At 52.0% G+C, this 24,000-nt stretch overlaps 1 protein-coding gene across 1 annotated transcript in view; it reads right to left on the reverse strand.

Annotated features, from left to right (window-relative positions):
- Window positions 1-3,031: 3,031 nt before the first annotated feature.
- Window positions 3,032-24,000, reverse strand: part of TSPAN15 (tetraspanin 15) — a 49,458-nt gene continuing 28,489 nt past the window's right edge. The window contains exons 4-8 of the mRNA XM_041749398.1: window positions 14,033-14,128; window positions 11,327-11,443; window positions 6,093-6,140; window positions 4,352-4,468; window positions 3,032-3,842 (exon numbers count right to left, since the gene is read on the reverse strand). Of these exons, the coding sequence (XP_041605332.1) occupies window positions 3,693-3,842; window positions 4,352-4,468; window positions 6,093-6,140; window positions 11,327-11,443; window positions 14,033-14,128 (528 nt within the window). The 3' untranslated portion in view covers window positions 3,032-3,692. The remainder of the gene's footprint in view (window positions 3,843-4,351; window positions 4,469-6,092; window positions 6,141-11,326; window positions 11,444-14,032; window positions 14,129-24,000) is intronic.

The raw sequence follows: 24,000 nt of genomic DNA on the forward strand, positions 1-24,000 counted from the left end.
ACCCTGGCATGTCCATTCAATGGAATATTGCTGAGTGGTTGAAAAGGAATGTACTACTGATGCATGTTACAAAGTGAGCAAACCTCAAGGTAATCATGTTGAGTAAAAGAAGCACAACAAAAAGAAGAGTATATGCCATATAAATTCACAGATGTAAAATGTTAGAATACACAAAATAATGTATGGAAATGGAAAGCAGACCCATGATGGCCTGGAGATGGAGCAGGGGTGTGGTGGGGAGGGCTGTCAAGAAGGGATTCCCTAAAAGTCCAGTTACAAAGAAAAAAAAAAGGGATTCCCAAGGGGCAAGAGGAAACTTTTTTTAGTGAGATGAAAATGTTCATTATCTTGATTGTGGTGATGGTTTCCTTAATGATAGGTTTGTCCCTTTAAACATGTGCTGTTTAGGGCAGCCGGGGTGGCTCAGCGGTTTAGCGCCGCCTTCAGCCCAGGGTGTGATCCTAGAGTCCTGAGACTGAGTCCCATGTCATGCTCCCTGCTTGGAGCCTGCTTCTCCCTCTGCCTGTGTCTCTGCCTCTCTCTCTGTCTCTGTGTCTCTCATGAATACATAAATAAAATCTCTTTTAAAAATGTGTGGTTTAGGGGAACCTGGGTGACTGAGTCGGTTAAGTGTCTGCCTTTGGCTCAGGCCATGATCTTGGGGTCGTGGGAATCAAGCCCCACGATGGGCTCCTTGCTCGGTGGGGAGTCTGCTTCTCCCTCTTCCTCTGTGTACTCTCTCTCTCTCCCTCTCTCATTCTCTCTCAAATAAATAATAATCTTTTACAAATGTGTGGTTTGGGGATCCCTGGGTGGCGCAGCGGTTTGGCGCCTGCCTTTGGCCCAGGGCGCGATCCTGGAGACCCAGGATCGAATCCCACATCAGGCTCCCGGTGCATGGAGCCTGCTTCTCCCTCTGCCTGTGTCTCTGCCTCTCTCTCTCTCTCTCTCTCTCTCTCTCTCTCTGTGACTATCATAATTAAATAAAAACAAAACAAATGTGTGGTTTGTTTTACACAGAGTACATCTCAAAAATAAGTTTGGGGGAATATTATATTTGGAAATTGCCTTCAAAGCCCGCCTTCCCAAAGGCATTTGATTGTTCTGTTTTTCTTATAATTGCATAACAACAACAAAAAAAAGTCCAAAATTAAAGTCTACACATCTCCTCCAGTTCCACAACTGTTGTGGGCTGCGACGATATGGCCATTTTCTTGTATGTGCCATGGTGAGGGAAAAGGATTCATCTCGAAGGTCATTCGTCCATTCCTGTGAGTTGAGGGGTCCAGGGGGATGTTGTTGGCTTTGAGCACCAACAAGTGCAAGAGGAGGAGCATCCCAACCACAGGACCGAAAAAGTCCTCTCTGTGTGTCCCCACTGTGCTTTCTAGAGCTCAGCCATCTGTAGCCACCCACCCAGGACCCCTGCCCCACACCAGCAGCAGTGTCAGGTAGAGGGCTGTCTGCACAGGTGGCACAAAGAGGGAGGATAAGGTGACCAGAGGTGTTCAGGTTACAGGGTGACAGGACCTGGGATGAGCACACTCAGCAGTCCCACAGCTGCTCGGTGCCTTGCCAGCTCGCTGCCCCCAGACAGCTGCCGGGAGACAATCCTCAGAGAATTAGCTGGAGCCGGAAAGCCCAGAGGCCACCAGCCGGATGCGAGTATGACCTGGGCTCATGTGTAGAGGTCAGAACGGGGACCAGCCAGAGAGCAGCAGCTGCCGTGTCCATCCCGTGGGGGCAGCTGCACTAGTAGCCATCGGTGCTTTGCACACCCGGTAGCATGCCCGTGTGCACACCCGGTGACAGAGGCAGTGAAACACAGGGGCCTGGGCACCCATGAGATTCCTCCCGGGTTCCCAGCATGGCTTGGCCACCTGCCGGCTGGGTGCACAAGTGACTCAACATGCCCTGGTTTCTCCATCAATAAAATGGACATAGCAAGAGGGACCCCACACGATCTTGCGACTTCCAGGGGCGGGTAGCTGTGAAGTGCTCACATGGGTTCGGGCACCGAGGATGTTCGCGGCATGATTGCTGTTGTTAGCTAGTCTGTGCTTTCACAAGGCCGCTCCTGCACTTTATTTTTTTTTTTTTTAGATTTTTTTTTTTTTATTCATGGGAGACACAGAGACAGAGAGAGAGGCAGAGACACAGGCAGAGAGAGAAGCAGGCTCCACGCAGGGAGACCGACATGGGACTCGATCCTGGGACTCCAGGATCACGACCTGGGCCAAAGGTGGCACTAAACCGCTGGGCCACCGGGGCTGCCCGGCTCCTGCCCTTCACCACACCCACCAGACCACTCAAGCCTCCAACCTCTGAACTTCTGGGTGTGCGGGCGGCTCCCTGGCTGGCACCCGCAGACTGCGTTCTTCAGGCGTGGGGCTCGCCCCGCTGCAGTCTATTACTCTAACTGCTAAGACCCTCTTGGGAAATCTGGAACCCAGGTCTTTGGAGCAGGAAGGGGGGTGGGGCTGGCCCCTGCAGGTCCTGCCATTTCCAGCAGAGGGCGACGGGCACCAAGCTTTGCCAGGCAGGGAGCCACCGCCCTTCCCCCACTCCCTTACTGCTGCAGGGAGGGGCTCTCAGGATTCAGAGCTGCCGTGGGTTTGCAGGTGCAGCATCTCGCCAGACCCCTGACTTTCCTAGTTCCCACCTGCCTGGCTTCCCGGAGGAGGAGGAGCCTCTTGCCAGGAGTGGTTTTGCCTCAGTTTCCCAGCGTGGTCATCTCTGCCTCCCCCCACAGGCAGATCCCTAGCAGGAAGGCCAGGCAGGGGAGGCCCCAGGCCCAGCCCACAAGCACAGCTGGGAAAAGCCATTCTTGTAAGAAGCCGCGAAGACTGGGACAGGCCATCCCAAACCCAGAGCCGCTGTCTCCAGGCAGCTGCCAATCCCCCAGGGCCGCAGGGTCACTAACTTTCCCAGAGCTTGGCCCCAGGGTGCCCCCTTCAGTCCTTGCTTCCAGGCCCAAGAGGAGGACTTCCCCACCCCCTCCTGACCCAAACAGCACAAATGAAACATTAAAAAAAAAAAAATCACGTCTTTATTGTTTGATTAATAAACGGGCTTGGAGGGGCAAGAGTGGGGTGTGTGGGCAACACCCAGCTCTGATTAGTCAGAAACTCCTGTTAACTGTGTACAAAATGAATGTTACAAAAATCACATAAAAAACGGGGTCAGCAAAGCAGCAGCCTTGGGGAGGGCTCAAGGACCCTGGGAGGCTGCGAAATGCGCCCAACCTGGCCTCTGGGTCGTGGCCGAGGGACTCCAGGGACCCTGGGGCCCACACACCTGCCACCACACGTGCTCTCCTTCGTGCTCATTTTACTACGATTGCCCTCACGGGGGCCGAAACACCACAGGCCACGGCACTGCCAGAAACCAGATGGGCCCTGAGCTGAGCGCTCGGCACCCCCTTCCCGGGGGCCCAGGCCTGCTGAAGGGGCGTCCTTGCTCCCCACGCCCAGGAGGCCGGGCAGGTGTAGGACCCGGCCCCGGGGAGGGCCTCGGCTCCCCCGAGAGGCCGTGGCCGCGGGAGGCCTGAGCAGGCCCCCCAAACTCGGCTGGGGCTTTGGTCAGTGCCCAGTGTGGGGAGAGGACCCACAGTCCCGTCCAGCCACGGTCATGTGGCCCGAGTGGTGCTGTCGCGGCACGGTCCTGCCCAGCTGCTGGCCCAGACGGGGGCGCTAGTTGGGGTAGCACATGCAGCATCCTGTGCCTGCCGCCTCCACGCTGGGCTTGGTGCCAGGCCCCAAGAGCCCGTCGGTGACCGAGTGCTCCATGATGATGTCCTCCACCCGGGTGATGTACAGGAATGTCAGCAGCACCCCCAGGAACTGAGGAGAAAGGGTAGGGTGGGTGCGAGCCTGCTGGGGACCCAGGTGGCTCTCCCGGTGGCCCCCAGCCCGGGCCCTTCTGTATACGTCCCAGGAAATCCCAGAGACCCTCCCTTGGGAGGAGGCACCTCCATCCTGGGACTCCTGTCTCCATGCCAGCAATGCCGCTCACTGTCTAGGGGACCTTGGGCGAGACACTGAACCTTGCCAAGCCTCAGTTTCCTCCTCTGTGAAATGGGCATGATGATGGTATCTACTCTCAGAATGAAGAAGACCGTGGCTGTGAAGCACTTGGAAGAGCTTCACAAGCAAACCTCTTGCCAGTTGCCCTCTCTTGCCAGCCCTCCCGCCCTCCAATGGTGAGCCCAGATGGTACAAGAGCCTTCTTCCCACCCCTTTGTACCTCTTCTGCTCTCTGTGATACCCAAGCCACACTCTGAACCGGCACCCTGCCCACCATTCCACTTCCAGCTTCCCTCCCTGGGTGAGGGGAGGGGAGACCAGCCCACCTGGGGGAGCAGGATGCCCAGCAGGAGGCCTGCCATGATGGTGTAGTTGTCCATGAACCAGATGAGCACGGCGTTGGTGCAGCCCCGCACGTAGATGATGTCCTGCACGCTGAGGCGCTGCACGAGGAGGAGCCTGGCTGACACCTCGCCTCGCAGAGCCCCGGTGCCAACTCTGCTGCTCACTCGAGGTCCAGGCAAGGCCCTCCACCTCCCTGAGCCTCCAGTGTCTCACATACCATAGGAGCAGGTGGCTCTAGACCATTGAGTCTCCGCGGGCAGTATTGTTCCCTAGAGAGCACTAAGGACAGGCTGGTGGCACTTCTGGTTGTCACAGCAGTTGGGCTTGGGGCTTGAGGGACCGTGGAGCTAAGGGCAATCCTACTTCACAGGCAACTGCCCTGTCTACCTGCCTACCTGCCCCCTGGGGGCACCTAGACGGCTGAAAACCCATCCAGAATTAGCTGAACCAAAAGGCCAACTCCAGGGGCTTATAAAAACCAAAGTGTTTTCTGCGTGGTTTTCCCGTGCAAAAATACACGGCACACACACATATATCTACTGCATATAACTTTGCAGAAATACTACTAAATTAAAGAATTTAAATTAAAGAATGATTATATTGTATTTTGCTTGGAATTTTATCAACAATTGTCCACCATTTTTAAAGACTATGTCCATGGCAAAAATAATACCCATGAGGGAGGCAAACCATAAACGACTCCTAACTCTAGGAAACAAACTGAGGGTTACTGGAGGGGGGATGAGATAACTGGGTGATGGGTACATGATGGAATGAGCACCAGGTATTCTTTGCAACTGATGAGTCACTGAACTCTACCTCTGGAACTAATGATACCCTATATGTTAATTAATTGAATTTGAATAAAAATTTTTTTTAAATAATGCCCATGATATTCATGTTGTCAACACAACTCCCCCCCTCCCAACCCCAGCCAACCAGGTGTCAGCTACATCTTATGGTGCAAACACCTAACTGCTTCGATGTGTCTCCTGTTGCATCTAATGCCTGAGCATTTCCACATGAAATGTTATATGATTGTAAATTGTTCTATTTCTCTTTTTACTTCAGCTCTGTCACTTGTTCTGAAGTTAGGTGTGTGGGTAGATTATATTGTCTGTGAATTTCATTTTGAGATATCACTAAGGCATTACTAGATGATCATTATAAAACCTGACCATTGGGTCTGATGGCTTGAGAACCCCCGCCAGTCTATGGCTCTCCAACCAGAATGTGTGTCAGAAGCACCTGCTGGGCTCCACCCCCAAAACGTGCATTTCTAATATGTTCCCAGAGTTGCTGTCACTGCTGGTCCAGGGGCCTCACTTTGAGACTCAAAACTCACAGTCATCTCAAGTCATCATGATTTTTAGCTCCCTTCTCAGCATCACCCTAGCATCACTCCTAGCCCAGCAGAGCCCCAAGGCAAGCTGGTGTGGGCACAGCTGGGCACACAGGCATGCTGGGGGCACCGGCAAGGCTTGGTGGCCTCACACAGAGAAGCCCTCGTAGGTGCTCAGCAAATGCAGGAGGGCAGGCCCTCTCAGCCTGGGGGACTCTTGGCTCCCTGAGTCCTTCGGTGTCTGGGCACAGTTGGAAAACTCTGGCAGTCCCTGACTCCTATTCCGAGCCAGGGGCCCCACCCCAGAGAACCCCTCCCATCACTGGTGATGGGACAGGAAGAGCGACCCTTCTCAAGGGAAGAGATTTCAAAGACATTACCTCCTTGTCAATAGTTTTGTAGCCGCACATGGTGTTGATCACTTCTGTCTGAAACAAAAATGTGTATTAGCTGCCGCCTTACACAGGGCTTCCCATGAAGGACTATTATTCCCCCCTTTTTCCTGATGTAAGAATTGGGGCACAGAGTGGCACTGCCAGTATGGATGGAGCTGAGACTCCCACCCAGGCAGTCTGGCTAGAGTCTGCATCTTAACCTCCCTCCTCCAGGACCCCCCTCCTCACCTAAAAAATGCCCAGGAGGAAAGATGGGGAGGCTAGGTCTGTGGCATTTGGGTAGGAGGACCACTCCTGTACCAGCAGCGGCCCAGGACCCCAGAGAAAAGCGTGCTGTCCCAGGCTCCCCCGCTGCAGGCGCCCCAGGGCCGGGGCTCTGCTGACAGGGTGATGCACAGTCTCAGAGGTCGGGGCCCGGCTGTTCTTGCTCCACTGGCTCTTATGAAGGAAACCCCAGACCACAGCCGGGCCCCCAGCCAGCTGTGGTTTCCCTGAGGACAAGGCCGGGGCCTCCGACCACACTTCCCGCCCCGGCAGACTGCCATCCTACTGGTCCAAGTGCCACCCATAGCCTTCCTGGGAAGAGCTGCTCTCAGGAGCGCCCAGCTGCTGCCTGCCCTCAGTGCGGGGAAAGCTGTGGTCGGCCCTGGACACCGTCAAATCCCTTCCCAGCAGGCCTAAGTCGGGGGCGCGGGGGGGATGGTACTTCTCACTGTCCGTGCCCTGTATGGTCTCCCCCTCCTCCTACAAAGTGAGAGGAAGCTAGATGCCCCAGTCCCACCCTCCCACATGCAACTGGAAGCCGCTGTGGGGTGGGTGCCCTGGGTGCCAGCAGTGATGCAGGAGCAGCAGAGTGGCCAGCGCGGCCTCTGGTATCATGTTGCCTGCTCTGGATCCTGCTCTGCTACTCAGGAGCTCAGTGGCCAATCCCAGATGTGCTGTCCCAGGACACTAGATAAGTATTTGTTGAATGAATGAATGAATGAATGAATGAATGAATGAATGAATGAATTCCTCGGCCTCTTCCATAAAGCAGTGGTGCTCAGCGAACCCACATCATGGGGCTGTCTTGAACATACAGTGAGATATACTCATCGAGGCCTTATCTCAGGGCTGGACACCTAGAGGAACACAGGGGCGCCGGCTGGAGGGACTCTGGACATGATCCTGGCCCCGGGAGGGCAAGGAAGGCGGTCTACTCTCCTTCCAAAAGAGTGAGTTGGACCTCAGGCCTCAGCTCAGTTGTCAGGACCTGGCTTGTGGGCAAAATAAACTCCCTCAGTCTAGACTGTGCCCCAGGTAGACCCAAATACACCCAGCATCCGCTTAACGTGGGCCAGCTTTTGTGACTCCTCTAGGTGGTGAACCCAACCCCCACAGAGAGGGTCAGGCCTGGAAAGCAGGTGCATGACAGCAGGACAGGAACGGTGTTTTCTACCTTTCGTGTTTGTTCTTTCAGTCGTTCCCTGAACAAATATTAACCGAACACCTGTTATGTGCCAATCACTGTTCTAGGTGTTGGGAATGTAGGGGAACGAAGAATGTCTTTGCCTTCATGGAACTGACATTCTAGAAAGGGAAACTCACAATGAACCTAATAAGTGAGTCAACCACACGGTACATAGAAGGTGACAAGAGTAACTCCTCTGCACTGTGCTTCCAGTTCTGGGGACAGAGCCCCAGGTGTGTTCTCCTTAGAAAAGAGGGTGTTTCTCTTGCCCTCAGGGAGCAGACGTGCAACTGGCAGAGGCCTCCTTGCCACTGCCCAGAGCCCGGACCCCTCCTCCGGACTCGCCTCCCCTTCCAGGAGAGTCCCCTCTAAGGAGGGCGGGACGAGGCATCCATGCTCTTTCCTAAAGGTAAAGCCTGCTTAGGTTTGATCACAGAACCACTCTTCTCCAGAGGCTCTGCTGATGGTACACAGGTCCTGAGAGCCGCTCTGCGGTGGCCTTTTCCCCCTGGGACAGGGCCACGGACAGGCGGTCAGGAAGGGGACTCCCAATCATCCCAAAGCCGGACATGGCAAAGTTTACAAGGGTTCTTCATGTGTGCTTCCTCTCATCCGGCACAGGCCTGATGAGCTGGGTTGTCTGAGGTCTGAGAAGCCAGGGGGAAGGGAAAGAGAGGCCTGCAGGGACAGGCCCCCAAAGGGTAACCAAAAATGAGAGGGTGGATAGCTCTAAAAATTGGACACAAGAGCTCAACAGGCACGGCTGTCAGAGGCCATTCAATGTAGAGGCAAACTGCCCTCCACACCAGCGAGTCTTGGGGACATCCCGCAGGATAAGCACATTTCACAGGCCTGTGTGAACTCTGTTGCTTCAAATCCTCTGCAGGAGACGATCAGAGACATTCCTTTTAAAGCTGAGAGCTAGGGGGAAAAGTGACTTTCCCTGAAGAACGGGTTTGCTTTCTTCTGTTGAACAGTAGCAACGTAACAGACCATATGTCCCCTTTTCCTCTGGCTGCCAGGAAGCTCTAAACCACCAAGCACAAGGCTCTAGTTTCTAATTCTTTTTTAATTTTTTTCTCTTGTGTGTTCATTCAGATCTGTGGCTAAATGAAAAGAGTGTACAATAAATAGACTGGTATACAAATTCATGCACAGATTCACAAAGGGAGGAAACACCCTCTTTTCTAAGGAGAACCCACGGTGGTTTTGTAGTACAGGACAACAGGTACCCCAGTAGGTGAGCATCGCGTCTCCACCTCGGGTTCCCACCCAGATGCCGGCTCTATAGTCCATTTCTCTGCGGGTGGCATGCGTGTTGATACCTTGACTTCTCTCCCAAACGCTCTAGATCCAAGTGCCTCTTTGACATCACACACAGTCTACCTGTCCACACTGAGCTCATCCCTGCTGTCCTCCCCTTTCAGGCAGTGGCAGCCCCATCTTTCCTTGTGGCTCAGGCCAAAATCTGGGAGCCCTCCTTGATTTCTCTTTCTCCTACTTCCTGCATCTGATCCGTCGGCAAATCCTGTTGCCTTATATATAAAACAGAGCCAGAATCTGACCAAGTTTTACTACCTCGGCTAAAGCCTCTGTCTTCTCTGGCCTGATGCGATGGAATTCCAGGAGCTTCCTGGACCCCCTGCAATGGTGGGAGCACATTCAGCAGGAGCCTTGGCTGCCAGTCTCCTGTGGTGATTGTCACATGCAGTTAATTTTATGTGTCAAGTAACCTGGGCCTTGGGGTGCCTAGATATTTAGTCAAACATTATTCTGGGTATTTCTGCGAAGGTGCCTTTCAATGAGATTGACATTTGAATCAGTAGACTGAGTTAGGCAGATGGTTCTCCCTATAGTGGGTGGGCCTCACCCAAGCAGTGGAAGGTATGAATAGAACAAAAGGGCTGCCAGTCCCCTAGGGAATCCTCCCTTTCTTCCTGCCTGCCTGATGCAGACCTGAGCCGCCACACTGGCTCTTCCTGGCTCTTGAACCTGCCAGGCACATCTGCTCTCCTGGTTCTTGGGCTGTTGTACCCAGCCTGGAACTAAACCACTGGCCCTCCTCGATGCCCAGCTTGCTGACTCAACCTGCAGATCTTGCTTGCCAACCAGAATCTCAGGGCCTGCTTCCCTGACAGCCTGGGAACTGTGACACATAGACTGCTGCAGACTCCCCATGTCCACCTCTGGCCCCCACAGCAGTCAGAGGGACCCTGGTAAAGCCGGAGTCAGATCCACCGCCGCTCAGCTACTAAAGCCCTTCAATGGACTCCTCACCACTCATGGGAATACCAAAGTCCTGACCACGGCCTTCAGGGAACCTGTCATCTCCCTGACTTCATATGCTACTGTTCTCCGTGACGCCCACTCTGCTCCAGCCACATTGGTCTCTGTGCTGTTTCTCAAATGCACCAGGGCAATTCCCACCTGAGGGCCTTTGCACTTGCTGTTCCCTTTGCCAGGAATGTCCATCCCCCAGATATGCATGGCCCACTCCTTCACTTCCTTCGGGGTTTTACTGAGAACCTACTTTTTCGGTATCTAAAATTGCAATCCTCCACCTCCCTGCTTTATTTTTCTCCTTAGCATTTACCACCTTCAAGCATACTGCCTCTCACTCGTATATTTTGTCAGTCTTCCTGACTAGAACACCAGTTCCATGCAGACAGAGAGTTTTCCAGGTGTTTTCTGTATGTACCCCCAGAACCTAGAATCACATCTGGCATGAATGGTCTCGATGAATATCTGTTGAATGAATGAATACATGTAGGCTTGGACAGCTTGACATGGACATTCAGGTGCCACTTTCCTAGGGGCTGAAGTTCAGGATCACCCCCCACAGGCTTCTCTGAAAACGCCAGGCTCTTACCCAGCACTCCCCCTTCCCAGAAAGTTATCCTAAAATGGCAGCTAAAATTTCTAAACAAATCTTCCCTCCTGGTCCAGGCTTTTTTAGGGCTTGTGCACTTGGCACCGGCTCCCTGACTCATGGCCGAGGCCTGCACCCCCACCAGCAGCTGGTGGTTTACAGAATCCAGGAGTGGGCACAGAAGGGTAGAGATGTTCGAAAAGAAATTTTCCATGACTCTTCAGGGCATGAGTAATTGCAAAGCTCGCCACCTCATTCCAATCCAGAGACGAGGCAGTTTTGGACACATGAGTCCAACAACACAGAGGACTGACGAAGCCACTCATCGGTAAGCGGGGACTCCGTGGGACAGCCCCCCAAGCGGTCATGGAGGTGAAGAGCTGAGTGGGGATCCTGCTGGGGAGAGGCAGGGCTGGCATGTACATCGCCAGACCCCTTCCCAGGTGCCCTCCAGCGAAGGCTGCGAGCCAGCCACCCTGCTAAGCTCCCTCTGGCCTGGACCCTCTCCATGCCTCACCCGACCCAGGTAGGAGTCCAGAGCCCGGGTGCCACGATGGTGGCCTGCATTTCATCCCAGCCCCGCCAACCCTGGGCGAGGCAGGCACCTGACGCTCTGGTGTCCCCACTTCTTCATCTGTGCAGGGGGCAAAGCAACAAGCCCCACCCCACGGTGCTGTGGAAGGAGCTGAATGTTGATGCTGCTAGAGAGCCCAGGACGGGCCTGCACATGGCAATTGTTCAAAGACCATTAATGGCCACTCCTGGCAAAGCCGGCCTTCCCCGCCCGCACCCCCGCCCCCACACGTAGCCCTTCCCACGGCCTGAGTCTCCAGGGCCACCGCCTCCTGCCCCCCCAGCCCACTTCCCGATGGGCCGGGCGGCCCCAGGAGCGGCAGGTACCGTGTTTCTGACGCAGCAGGTGTAGGGCACCCCGCAGGCCAGGGGTCCGGGGGCGTTGCAGTCGTGGTACTGGTTTTTGCTCCAATCCCGGTAGTCTTCCCCGCCACAGCACTTAAACTGAGAGGAAGGCAAGTGGGGAGAGGGCTGCTGTCACCATGGGGTCCCAGGCCCACACCAGGAAGGGGCTCCACCGGGACACCACCCTGGGGTTTACGCTCGGGTCACCTGGGGGCAGGGGGGCCCCCGAGGCTGCAGGTGTCAGGTACTCCTGTGCTTCCTGGCCCAGCTGCCTGGGAGGTAATGAGCACCCCGTCACTGGAGAGGCGTGCAAGCCAAGGCTGGGCAGCCTCTTCGGCGGGGGGCAGCTACCAGGGGGACTAGATACTGGAGGGAAAGTCTCCCTTGATGCCTCCATCTCCACATCCCAGGGCAGTGGCTCAACCCTCGAAGGCCCCAGAGAGAAAGAGTCTATGGATGCCCCCACAGCCCAGGAGGCATTCCCAGGGGCCCCTAGCACCCCCTGCCCCTGCCCCCAGCCCAGTTCTGTCTATCAGCCCTTAGCAAAGGGGCATGCACCCTCCTCACGTCCTGCCTCGGGGTCAGGGCCGAAGGGGCAGCAAGGTGGGCCTCATTCCCCCCTTAGCTTAGCTTCTCCCCACACTGCCCCTCTGCCCAGGGAAGCAGTGACTCCACTGAGAGGTGGGTGTGTGCCAGGCATGCTTGTGGGCACTGTGCTGGGGAGACAGTGAGTAACTGCTGCATGGAAAGGCTAGTGGGTAATGCTATGTGCCAGGGGCACAGGAAAGGGGAGAAGGGAGCTGGGGGGGCAGCTGTATGTTGGGAGGTCAGGAGAGGCCCCCCCTGAAGAGATGACATTTAATCTGAAACATGAATAGCAGGAAAAAGCCAGGCAACAGGCCCCGCATAGGATGAGTGAGCTGTGTGTTGGTGGCAGGCACGGAGGCCAGGGTGTCTGGAGCGGGGCGAGCAGGAGGGGAGGGATGAGGTGGGGCGGCCGGCCTAGGCCGCACCATGTCAAAGTCTAGTCGGTCAGAATGGGTGGGGAGCTGGGATCATATTCTGTGATAGGGGGGTCACTGGAGGGGGTTAGCTAGGGGAGTGATAGGGTCAGAGGTCCCTGCAGAAACACAGAGCCCTTCAGGCTGTCAGCTTCTGAGACCTGGAAGCTCCCGCCCCCCGCACCCCAGCCCAGCTGGGTGCAGTTCCAAGGGCATTCGCTTTGCAGTCCATTCAATTCCTCATGCTACCATCTGTTGCCGTGTGACTCTGGGCAAGTCGACCAGCCTCTCTGGGCTTCACAGCCTCATCTGCAAAGCAGGAGGAGCACTGCCAGCTTTGCACAGCTGAGCCGAGGATTACCAAGTCAGGCCACGCATGATGCACTCAGCCTGGGGCTTGGCACCAAGCATGAGTCACCCCCCATCCCACCCCAGGAGAAATGAAATCCCAAGCCACTGGAAGGCCGGTTCCAATAAAAACATCACATTTCACTCATGCCCGATGGCCAGAGCTGGCCGACACACCCTTGGCAGAGAGGGGCCTCCCAGAGGCTGCACCTGTTGTGACTACAGCGAGGACCTGAGCCAAGGGAGTGGCCACCATGGGTGGCCCTGGGCGCGGTGAGGTTTGGTTCTCACTGAGGGCTAGCACGGGAACCAGGCCAGCCGAAGCCCCCAAAGCCATGTCCCAGGAAGCACTGTCAGGGCCGAGTGGGCCCACGGCCCTCACCTTCTGCTTGCTACCCCTAGAACGCGGCAGCGGTACTCACAGGACAGGTCTTCCCTGTCACTGTTCTAAGGTGCCTGGCACTGCTCTAAGGACTTCCCTGTCACTCCTCTAAGGTGCCTGGCACTACTCTAAGAACTTCCACGTTGAGTCAAGGCAATCTCACAACGACATCGAGACATCAAGAGGAAGGGACCACCTGTACCCCCCCCCCCCCCCCCCCCCCCCCCCGCCCTGCAGTTGAGAACCTGAAGCTCAGGACTAAGTGAGATCAATGTGTAGATGCCATCCCGGGCAGTGCTGGCCTGCCACTGCTATTATTATAACACCAACAGACATGGGTGGACCTTAGTGGGGAGGGTCAGTGTCCCCAAATGATAATCACTGTATTCAAAAAATGCTATGGAGGAAAAGGAGAAGTCGTGTTTTGCTCCTCTATGCAGGGGGAAGTGGAATCAGGAAAGAGTGCTCTCTCTACCTCAGGGCTGTCCCTGACTTGGCAGGGAGTGAGCTCCCTGTCACTGAAGAGATTCAGCAGAAAGGTGTCTGAACTGAGCACCTTGGAGGTCTTTCCCACCCCAAGGAAGAAGTATCTCTGCCCCTTGGAGAAGGGTACCCTGGGATCCTGCAAAGTGGCTTGTGGCTAGAGCTGATATTCTTCTTCTTCTTCTTCTTTTTTTTTTGGATGGGGGAATAGCTAAGTAACTAAAGAGGGACACAAGGGTAAGGATATTCTGGGCCAGGCATGTGGGCAGAAGAGTGGTTAAGAAGGTCAGGCCCCGGCCTTCACACCCATCCATGGCCCGCCATTGCCTCCCAACTTGGCCAGCCACTTGCTTTGGGAATGGATAAGCCACTGCTCCCTCACCCTCACCCTCACCCTCACCCTCTTGAGCAGTGTCCCGAGCCAGAGGCAAAGGGCTCGGCAGGTGCACCTCTGACCCACGGCACCTAGCTCACCTCCTTCTGAACAAAGTCCATGATGTTTTTGAAGTCCAGATCATCATAGTAGTTCTCGATTCCTCTTCGAATGTTGTCATTCAGAAGGTCGATGGTCTATTTTGAATGGAGACATTACAAAAAAACCAGGCCACACCCCACCCCCTCAAAGTCCAACCCAAGATCTCCCAGAACTCGGGCCTGGAACAGGGTGCCCACATGGCCAGGTAGCCCCCACCCCACCTGCAGGAACACCTCACCGCCTCCCTGCCCACATACCCTCTCCCCGCCCCGGTGCCCCTCTGAGGCCTGGGTCCCTTTGCCATGTCTGAGCAGGAGTGATTCACCCCCTTTCCTATACAGATCAGAGAGCCCAGGCCCCAAGAGATGGCACCCGGCCAGAACTGGGCAGATTCCGGCCTGGTGCCCTTTCCTCTGCCCAAAGACAGGCCCCAGCTGAGTCTCTGTGCTCCAGACCCCTCTGCACTCTTCTCTGCCTGAGCTCTTGTGCTACGGATAAGGACACTGAGGCCCAGAGAGGGCGGCTGACTCTCCTGGGGCCCAGAGCAGGCTCGGGGGGGGGGGGGGGGGGGGGGGGTCAGGCCAGGACTGGGAATCAGCTCTCCTGATTTCCCCCATGGGCCACGCTTCATTGCTGCAGGGCCCTGGCCAGGGCCCCCTCCGAGCTCGGGTGGGGCCCAGCCCCATGGGGAGCAGCGCTGGCACATCGCCCTCTCCCGGTCACGCTGGGCCTTCTGGATCAACAGCCTGGCTGTTGTGCTGAAATCCAGGAGCACAAAAGGCCCCACAGCGGGAAGGGGCGGGGGCGGGAGTGTGGGCGGCCCAACCCCACGCTCTGAGCCACAATCAGGGCTTTCAGAGCAGGGAGGCCCTCCGATCACCAGAGATTGTGCTGGCACAAAGGGGGCATTCTTGGCTCTGGAGCCAGACGATCCCCTGGGGAGGCGCCTGCAGGCGCTGCTGGGCAAACAGGGCCCTGGGTCCCAGGCCTGGTCCTGCCACTGCAGGCTCCACCCCAGCTATTTTCCCTCTCTGAGCCTCAGTTTCTCACTTGTGAACCACACCTGCAGGCCTATCCTTGAAATAACCTCCAGCTATGAGGATCAGACTAGGCTGAGAAGGACCATCAAGCCTCATGGTCAAGAACAGTTCCAGCAGCCACCCGGGCCTCAGATGTCTCCTTTAGCATCCAAGCCTCTACTTCCTCACCTACCAGGTGGAGAGGACAACCTCTACCTCATAGGGATTTGAGTCTAGATAGACTAAAGCTACAAATGTGCTCAGCAAGGTGCCAGGCACATAGTAGGCCATGGTATTATTATATGTCTTTCTCTCCTTTTCCAAGAGGCACACACCCTATAGCATTGCATCAGGAGTGGAAACAGCTAATCCCAAGGTTCAATTTGGGGTAATCTCCCCTAAACCATGTCCAGTATCAGAAAGAGGGGGAGAGTGTATCAGCTGCCTCCTTCCCAACACTCACAGTGCTCACAGTCAAGGCAACAAAGGAAACCAGCTCAGGGAAATCTGTCTCCGTGGCCAGGAGAAAACCTTCTGCTCAGGAAGATCAGCCACTCAAAGGTGGACAGGGGAGCCAAGAACCTAACAGCAGCCCCGGGGGGCAGAGGGTAGCCCCTGTCACGTGTGAAAGACCATGCACGCACTTGCCGGCCTCAGTCCTATATTGACCCCAGGGCAGGGGCTTGCTGGTCACATAACCTGAGCAGAGCAGGGACCCCGCGGCCTCAGGGCCACCCTTCTCAGAGGCCCCCAGGTCATGAAACTTTTCCAATCTGGGGTTCCTGCTCCTCCAGGGGATGAAGGGACAGGCCAGCCAGCTGGGTCATGGTTGGGGGCACCTAAGAAACAAGATGCTAGGGTGGGGTCAGTCCACTCCCCAGGACAGAGCAAGGGAATGAGCTCATGGCACTAAATGGCATGGGAGGGGGTCATCGGCTGAGCACAGGTGCAGGGGGGTTGATCCAGGAGCACACGCATAGGGCTGTGTCAACTTCTTGCAGTCCACTCTCAGGGCCCTGCAGACACAGTCCTGGTCTTCCATGTCCCTCTGCACCCCAGCCCAACGGTCACCTCCCAGCCCCTCCCCTGGGTCACATATTGTTTGGACTCCCCCAGGCCTGGAGATAAGGAGTCAGGGAATGAGGGCAGGAGGCCAGAGCAGGGTCAGCAGAGGGGATCCCCAGTGGCCTGATGGGGAAAGGCTCTTCCTCCATCTTCAGTAAGCAGCTCTGACCTTTCTCTCCAAACTTACTCAGTCTCTGGGTACTTTCCAAACATGCTAAGCCCAAAAAAGGCCTCTGTGACAATCAGGCCTCCCATCTGGTAAGCTGAGCTGGGCCCCCACAGGGAAGGGAGGCCCCGCTGGAGGCCCCGCTGGAGGCCCCTCAAAACGGGCAGGAGGAACAGATGGTCCCAGGCTGCGTGGACAGCAGCTGCCCCCGGCCCCTCAGGGACCTCTTTGGATCATGCTGGCTCTTGTGCTCTTTTGTGTGTGCACTGCCTTTGGCACCATGCATGTGTGTGTGTGGGGGGGGGGGGGGGTATATACCAGAGATGTAAGGTTACTTCAACGGTCCTTTTGCCGTGATAAGGCTGCAGATGAACGAGTGAGACAAGCTGGTTGCATGGCTCATGAATTTAACTGTGAAGTGCTCTGCTGTGTTCAGCTACGTTCTGCGGGACTGGGGGAGCCACTCTGAGGATGTGTTTTGTGGACCCCAGCAGGGAATCCTGACTCCTCTGCTGCTCTCAGAGACCAAGCACCTAGTGCCCGCCCTCCACCCCCAGCCCCCCAATCCAGCTCACAGCAGCAAAAGCAGCTCCAACTAGGGCGAGAAAACCCACCTCGCATGCAAGGCTGGTATGGCCTCAGGGGCCACAAGGCCTGGGCTAAACCAGGCAAAGAGTAAGCAAACATCAAAGGCCACAGGATTTTCAGAGCACATTGTTTAAACCACCAGAAGCAAGCTACAAAGAGCTGTCCTTTCTAGTTTGTTCTTTTAAATCTAGTTTTAAAGCTATCCAAAGCCTCCACAGCAGGGCTTCCAGTAAAGGTGCTCAATGTTTCCAAGTGACGAGGAATCAAGGGGTGGGGTAGGTGGCCAGGCTGAGAGACTGAGGAGCAGGGGGAGGAGAGGGGGGTGGAAGGGCAGCAGGGGGAGCCTCCCTCTTGGCTTCCCTGGAAGGAGCTTCCGGGGCTTTCCCCCTGAGACCCAGGCTGCAGAGGCCCGGCTGTCAGCAGCCCTGCTGACACTAATACCAATCAGCCCAGTTCTCACGGTGTACAGGGGGTGCTTGGCTTAGGACTTCCTTCCTTCCCTTGCACGTGAACCAAACAAGCATCTCTGGGCTTCCCTCAGTGCCCCAGACTGTGGGGATGGGTCCTATTGCCTCCAGTACCGAGACGGACTCAATCTAACAACCAAGGCCTAAAGAGAACCCAGGGAGCAAGAAAAAAGGAAGAGAGAAAGCTACAAGGTTCTTTGGAATATTTGCTAGACCCTTCCTCCAACCTGGCCGCAAGTCACAGGTTTAATCCTGGCGGGGAGAAGAGGTCTGCTTCAGCTTCGCAGGTACCTGGGGCTCCAGCTCTCACTCCCACATGCTGTCCACGGTAGAGCACACGAGCTGGGAGAGGCTGCCCAGATCTCAGTGCAGAACCTCCTCTACTTTGCTGCATCGGGCGACAGGATATATGTGTGTCCTGTGCTCCACTGAAGGGGCCACAGTGTCATCTTTCTCCTACCCCTGGCTTCAAGGGTATGTCCAGAACCATCTAGTGCCAGGCTGGGTGCTGTCCACTGTTCCCTGGTTCCATGTTGGGGAATCAGCAACCTCTGATCAAGGCCAGGAAAGAGGCCACTCCTCACCCTTGCCTTGGCAGTAGAGGAAAGATAGAGGCCAGGAGGCCAGGGCTGGGGGTACAAATATACCAGCTACAGCCTAACACCCTCTGGGTGTCCCACTCAGTTCTGTCTAACTGGGAACACATGGGCAGGAGCTGCCCTCCCCCAACACCCCTGGTACCCCCAAGAGAGGCCCCAGAACAAGCTGGAGAGTACTGGTCAGTCAAGGTGAGACCCAGACAGTTGTGGAAGTCACTCAGGTTCACCTCGTACCATCAGGACACTGCCCTTCTGATGCCCGCGCCCTTGGGGCTCCATGGCGGGCTCCCCAGAGCACAGCCACTAGACTCCCTACAAATAGAGAAGCCACTTGAGTCTGACCATTGAGTCAGGCCTCCTAGCAGAAACCTTGCCAAGGATCAGGGATGGAGAATCTCTTCTTTATGTCCAGGCACCTGTTGATGTTTTGCTGCCAGCGGTGGCCATGGCCAGTGCCCCTTCCTGAAAACGGAGCGTGAGGTCATTAGCCTAATTTGTCCTCATCTGACACCACGAGTGGATTTGTAGACTTAACAGGTAGCCTGTGGGGCCACCCCTGTTATAGTATGGCTCAGAGAAATGCTTCTCCTCCTCTTGGCAAGGAGGAAATGGAACTGGGAACTCACCTCCCCCTGGCAGCTGACCTTCATTACCTCCCGCCTTTTCTCTCCACGCTGCCCCTTCCTGCTGCCATCAAGCCTCAGCATTGGCCAGTCTTATAGTTTACATTAGAGTTGGAAAGGACATTATTTTTCCTTATATGGTATTTTCCTCCATGATTATAAGGAAATGAAAATTGGAGAGCTAAGGAAAAAAATATCAAAAAGAAAATAAAAAGCACAGCCTGGGTGGCTCAGCAGTTTAGCACTGCTGTCAGCCCAGGGTGTGATCCTGGAGACCCGGGATCGAGTCCCACGTCAGCCTCCCCGCATGGAGTCTGCTTCTCCCTCTGCCTGTGTCTCTCTCCCCACCCCTCTCTCTCTCTGTCTCTCATGAATAAATAAATAAAATATTTGTTTTAAAAAAAAGCACCCTAGCCTCATCCCTTAGAGGAAATAAGAGTTAATATGTTAATATTTCTATTTTCTTCCAGGTTTTTCCAGGCCGATTTTTTTTTTTTTTTTTTTTAGGATAGAGCTGTTACCGCATTTATCGTTTTATATATCATTTTCCAGTTATTTTGAATTATGCACCATGGACATATGAGAACATGGCTCCCATGTTCTCATGGAAAAGCCGAGAGGCCTGATGGTGAGAGTCCTTCCTGGGCTGCACACAGAGATCCTCCTCTGAGAGGACCCCATGAGGGGGACACCCCATCCAATCCTCAGGGTTTGGGGTTAATGAGATAATGAGAAATTCTCAGCCCTGACCTCAGCCCACAGCATCCTCCAGTGAAGACTAGAGAGCTGACCACCCCTACTCCACCCACCATGACTACAAGAAGGAGTGGTGGGTGTCCTGGCCCCTACTGACCCAGGGGCACTGGAAAGTGACAAATCAGCCCACCTTTGTGGAAACCAGACTGCTGCTCATTTAGGGGATTGTTCACCAAAACAATCAATGCTGCTGACCAACCTGGGGCTGGGCTCTAGCTAGGAAAGCACTAATCCATAACCTCTGCAAAGCCACAGGCTGGCTGGGAGCCCAATGGCTGCCCAGAAATGCGGCCCCATGAACAAATGGAATGAATATCTCTCTCCCCTCAGGCTGCTGAGACATGAACCAATACCCTGACCTTCCAGCTTGGAAAGGATGATCTGAAAGGAGAAAAGGGGAAAAGGGAGGAGAAGGTAGTGACACTAGATTGAAAAGACAACTACGGGGCTAAGAAAAAAGGAAATCAAAGAATATTTTGAAACAAATAAAAATGGAAACACAACATACCAAAACTTGGGGAATGCAGCAAAAGCGGTTCTCAGAAGGAAGATAGTAATAAACATCTCCTTTAAGAAAAAAAAGAAAAAGAAAAATACCTCAAATTAAAAAAAATCTCACTTTGCACCTCAAGAAAGCAGAAAAAGAAGAGCCAATTAAGCTCAAAGTTAGTAGAGGGAAGGTAATAACAAAGATCTGAGCAGAAATAAACAAAATAGAAACTAGAAAGACAATAGAAAATATCTGTAAAACTAAGAGTTGATTTTTTTAAAAAATAAATAAAACTGACAATGTTTAGTTAGTCTAGGAAAGAGATAATTCTAATAAACAAAAGCAGATATGAAAGAGGAGATGCCATGACCAAAATCTCAGAAATATAAAGGGTCATAAGAAACTATGATGAACAATTATCCACCAACAAACCGGGTAACAAAAAAGAAATAGAGAAATTTCTGGAAACATACAACCTGCAAAGACTGAGTCATGAAGACAGAAAATCTGAACAGAACAATAACAGGTCAAGAGCTAGTAAACTAGTAAAACTCCAGGGCCAGATGGCTTCACTGGTGAATTCTACCAAACATTGAAGGAATAATTAATACTAATCTTTCTCAAATTCTTCCAAGATATTGAAGAGGAAGAAACACTTCCAAAGTCATTATGAAGCCAGCATTCTTCTGATACCAAAGCCAAATGAGGACACTGTAGGAAAAGAAAATTATAGGCTAATATCTCTGATGAACATCGCTGTAAAAATCCTCAACGAAATATTAGCAGACCAAATTTAACAGCACATTAAAAAGATCATACACCATGATCAAGCAGGATTTATCCCTGGGATGCAAGGATGGTTCAACATCTGTGAATCAATCAGTGAGATACACCATATTAACAATGAAGGATATAAATCAAACGATCCTTTCAGCAAATGCAGAAAAAGCATTTGACAAAATTTGGTATACTTTCTGATAAAAATGCTCAACAAATTAGGTATAGAAAGAATGTACCACAACACAACAAAGGTCATACATAATAAGCCCACAGCTGACATCATTCTTAATGGTAAAAAGAGAAATCTTTTCCTTTAAGATCAAGAAGAGACAAGTGTCCACTCTTGTTACTTCTATTCAACATAGTCCTGGATGTCCTAAGCCAGAGCAAGTAAATTAGGTAAGAAAAAGAACTAAAAGTCATCCAAATCAGAAAGGAAGTAAAATTTTCTGTTTGTATGACATGATCTTATATATAGAAATCTTAAAGACTCCTGGGGTGCCTAGGTGTTTTAGTTGGCTGAGGTTCCGACTCTTGATCTTGGCTCAGGTCTTGATCTCAGGTTTGTGAGTTCAAGCCCCATGTTGGGCTCCATGCTGGCCATGGAGCCTACTTAAAAATGAAAAGGAAAGGAATGATAAAGATCCCAGCAAAACTCTGTTAAAACTAATAAACGAATTCAGTAAAGTTGCTGAATACAAAAATCAACATACAAAAATCAGTTGCATTTCTACACACCAACCATGAACTATTCAAAAAATAAATTAACAAACCCATTTACTATGGCATCAGATAGAATAAATTATTTAGAGATAAATCTAACCAAAGAAGTGAAGGATCTATATACCGAAAAGCATAAAAACACTGATGAAAGAAATTGAAGACAACACAAATAAATGGAAAGATAGCCCTCATTTATGGACTGGAAGAATTATTACTGAACTATTCATACTATCCAAAGTGATCTGCAGATTTAATACAATACCTATCAAAATTCCAATAGCATTTTTTTCACAGAAATAGAAGAAAATCTTAAAATTTGTATGGAACCCAAGAGATTCCAAAAAGCTAAAACAATCTTGAGCACAAAAAAACAAAGCTGGAGGCATCACATTTTCCGATTTCAACCTATATTAGAAAACTATAGTTATCAAGATAGTGTGGTATTGACCAAAAAAAAAAAAAAAAAACCCAGACATACAGATCAATAGAACAGGATAGAGAACCTAGAAGTAAACCCAGTCCTACCCACTAATTTTCTATTAAAATGCCAAGAATACATAATGGGAAAAGGATAGTCTCTTATTTTTTTTTTTAATTTTTTTTAATTTTTTATTTATTTATGATAGTCACAGAGAGAGAGAGAGAGGCAGAGACACAGGCGGAGGGAGAAGCAGGCTCCATGCCCCGGGAGCCTGATGTGGGATTCGATCCCGGGTCTCCAGGATCGCGCCCTGGGCCAAGGGCAGGCGCCAAACCGCTGCGCCACCCAGGGATCCCAAGGATAGTCTCTTAAATGGTGCTAGGAAACTGGATATCCATGTGCAAAAGAATGAATTGGACCATTATCTTACATCATAAACTAAAATCAACTCAAAGTGGATAAAAGACATGAACATAAGACCTGAAATTATAAGACTCTTAAAAGGAAAGCATACGGGGGAAAGAAATCCTAGACATAGGTCATAACAATAATTTTTCTTTTTTTAAAATTTATTTACGAGAGAGAGAGAGAGAGAGAGAGAGAGAGAGAGAGAGAGGCAGAGACACAGGCAGAGGGAGAAGCAGGCATCATACAGAGAGCCTGACGCAGGAATCAATCCAGGGTCTCCAGGATCACGCCCCGGGCTGCAGGCGGCGCTAAACCGCTGCGCCACCGGGGCTGCCCCGACAATAATTTTTTCAAACTTGACACCAAAACCACAGGCGATAAAGGTAAACATAAACATTATTGTCATTACATTAAACTAAAAAGTTTTCGCACAGCAAAGAAACAAAAAAATTAAAAGGCCACTTACAGAACAAGAGAAAATATTTGTAAACTGCATATCTGATAAGAATATCCAAAATGTGTAAGGAAAAAAAAATGTAGAAGGAAACTTTACAACTGAATAGCCAATGACAATGACAACAACAAATAATCTGATTAAAAATGGGCAGAACGGGATCCCTGGGTGGCGCAGCGGTTTGGCGCCTGCCTTTGGCCCAGGGCGCGATCCTGGAGACCCAGGATCGAATCCCACATCGGGCTCCCGGTGCATGGAGCCTGCTTCTCCCTCTGCCTGTGTCTCTGCCTCTCTCTCTCTCTGTGACTATCATAAATAATAATTAAAATATATATATATTAAAAAAAAATGGGCAGAGGAACTATTAAATAGATATTTTTCCAAAGGAGACATACAGATGGCCAAGAGGGATATGAAAATATGCTCAACATCACTCATCAAATGCAAATCAAAACCACAATGAGATATTACCTAATGCCTATTTGGATGGCTATTACCAAAAAGGTAGGAGATAACAAATATTAGCAAGGAGAAAAGGAAACTTTGGACACTGTTGGTGAGAATGTAAATTGGTCCAGCCATTATGGAAAACACTATGAAAGTTCCTCCAAAATTTCAAAATTGAACCATACCATATGATCCAGCAGTCCTACTGCGGGAATATATCCAAAGGATATACTGCAGCATTACTCAGAATAGCCAAGATATGGAAACAACCTAAGTGTCCATGGACAGATGAATGGATAAAGAAATGGAAAAATATATCTGTTTATTTAATATATTTATATATTTTTATTTTTATGTTGTATTTATATTATATATATCTATTACAAACACACACGTGTAATGGAATATTTGCCATAAACAAAGGAAATCCTGCCACTTGTAACAACGTGGATGAATCCTGAGGGCATTGGGCTGAGTGAAATAAGGTAGACAGAGAAAGACATGTATAAGGAAACCTTATATGTGGAATCTGAAGAAAAAGAAGTCCAACCCATAGAACCAGAGAGTAGCGTGGTGGCTACCAAGGGTAGGGGTGGGGAAATAGGGAGATGTTGGCCAAGGGTACAAACTCTCGGTTATGTGCTGAATATAGCATACAGCATGGTGACTCTAGTATTGTATACTTGAAATTTGCTGAAAATAGATCTAGAGCATTCTCACTGAAAGAGAAGTTCCTATGTGAAGCGATGGACATGTTATTTAACTTGATTGCAGTAATCATTTCACAATGTGTATGTATATCGAATCATCACATTGCACAGTTTAAATATGTCACAATTTTACTTGTCAATTATACCTCCATAAAGCTGTGGGTGTGGGGGGAGGAAAAAGAGGACTGAAAAAGAAGACTGTGCTGCCTCTATCTTGCTGTGTGCTCCGGGGAGGGCTTCCTAGCCTCTCC

The sequence above is a fragment of the Vulpes lagopus genome, chromosome 3, assembly GCF_018345385.1.
Source record: "Vulpes lagopus strain Blue_001 chromosome 3, ASM1834538v1, whole genome shotgun sequence".
NCBI lineage: Eukaryota > Metazoa > Chordata > Mammalia > Carnivora > Canidae > Vulpes > Vulpes lagopus.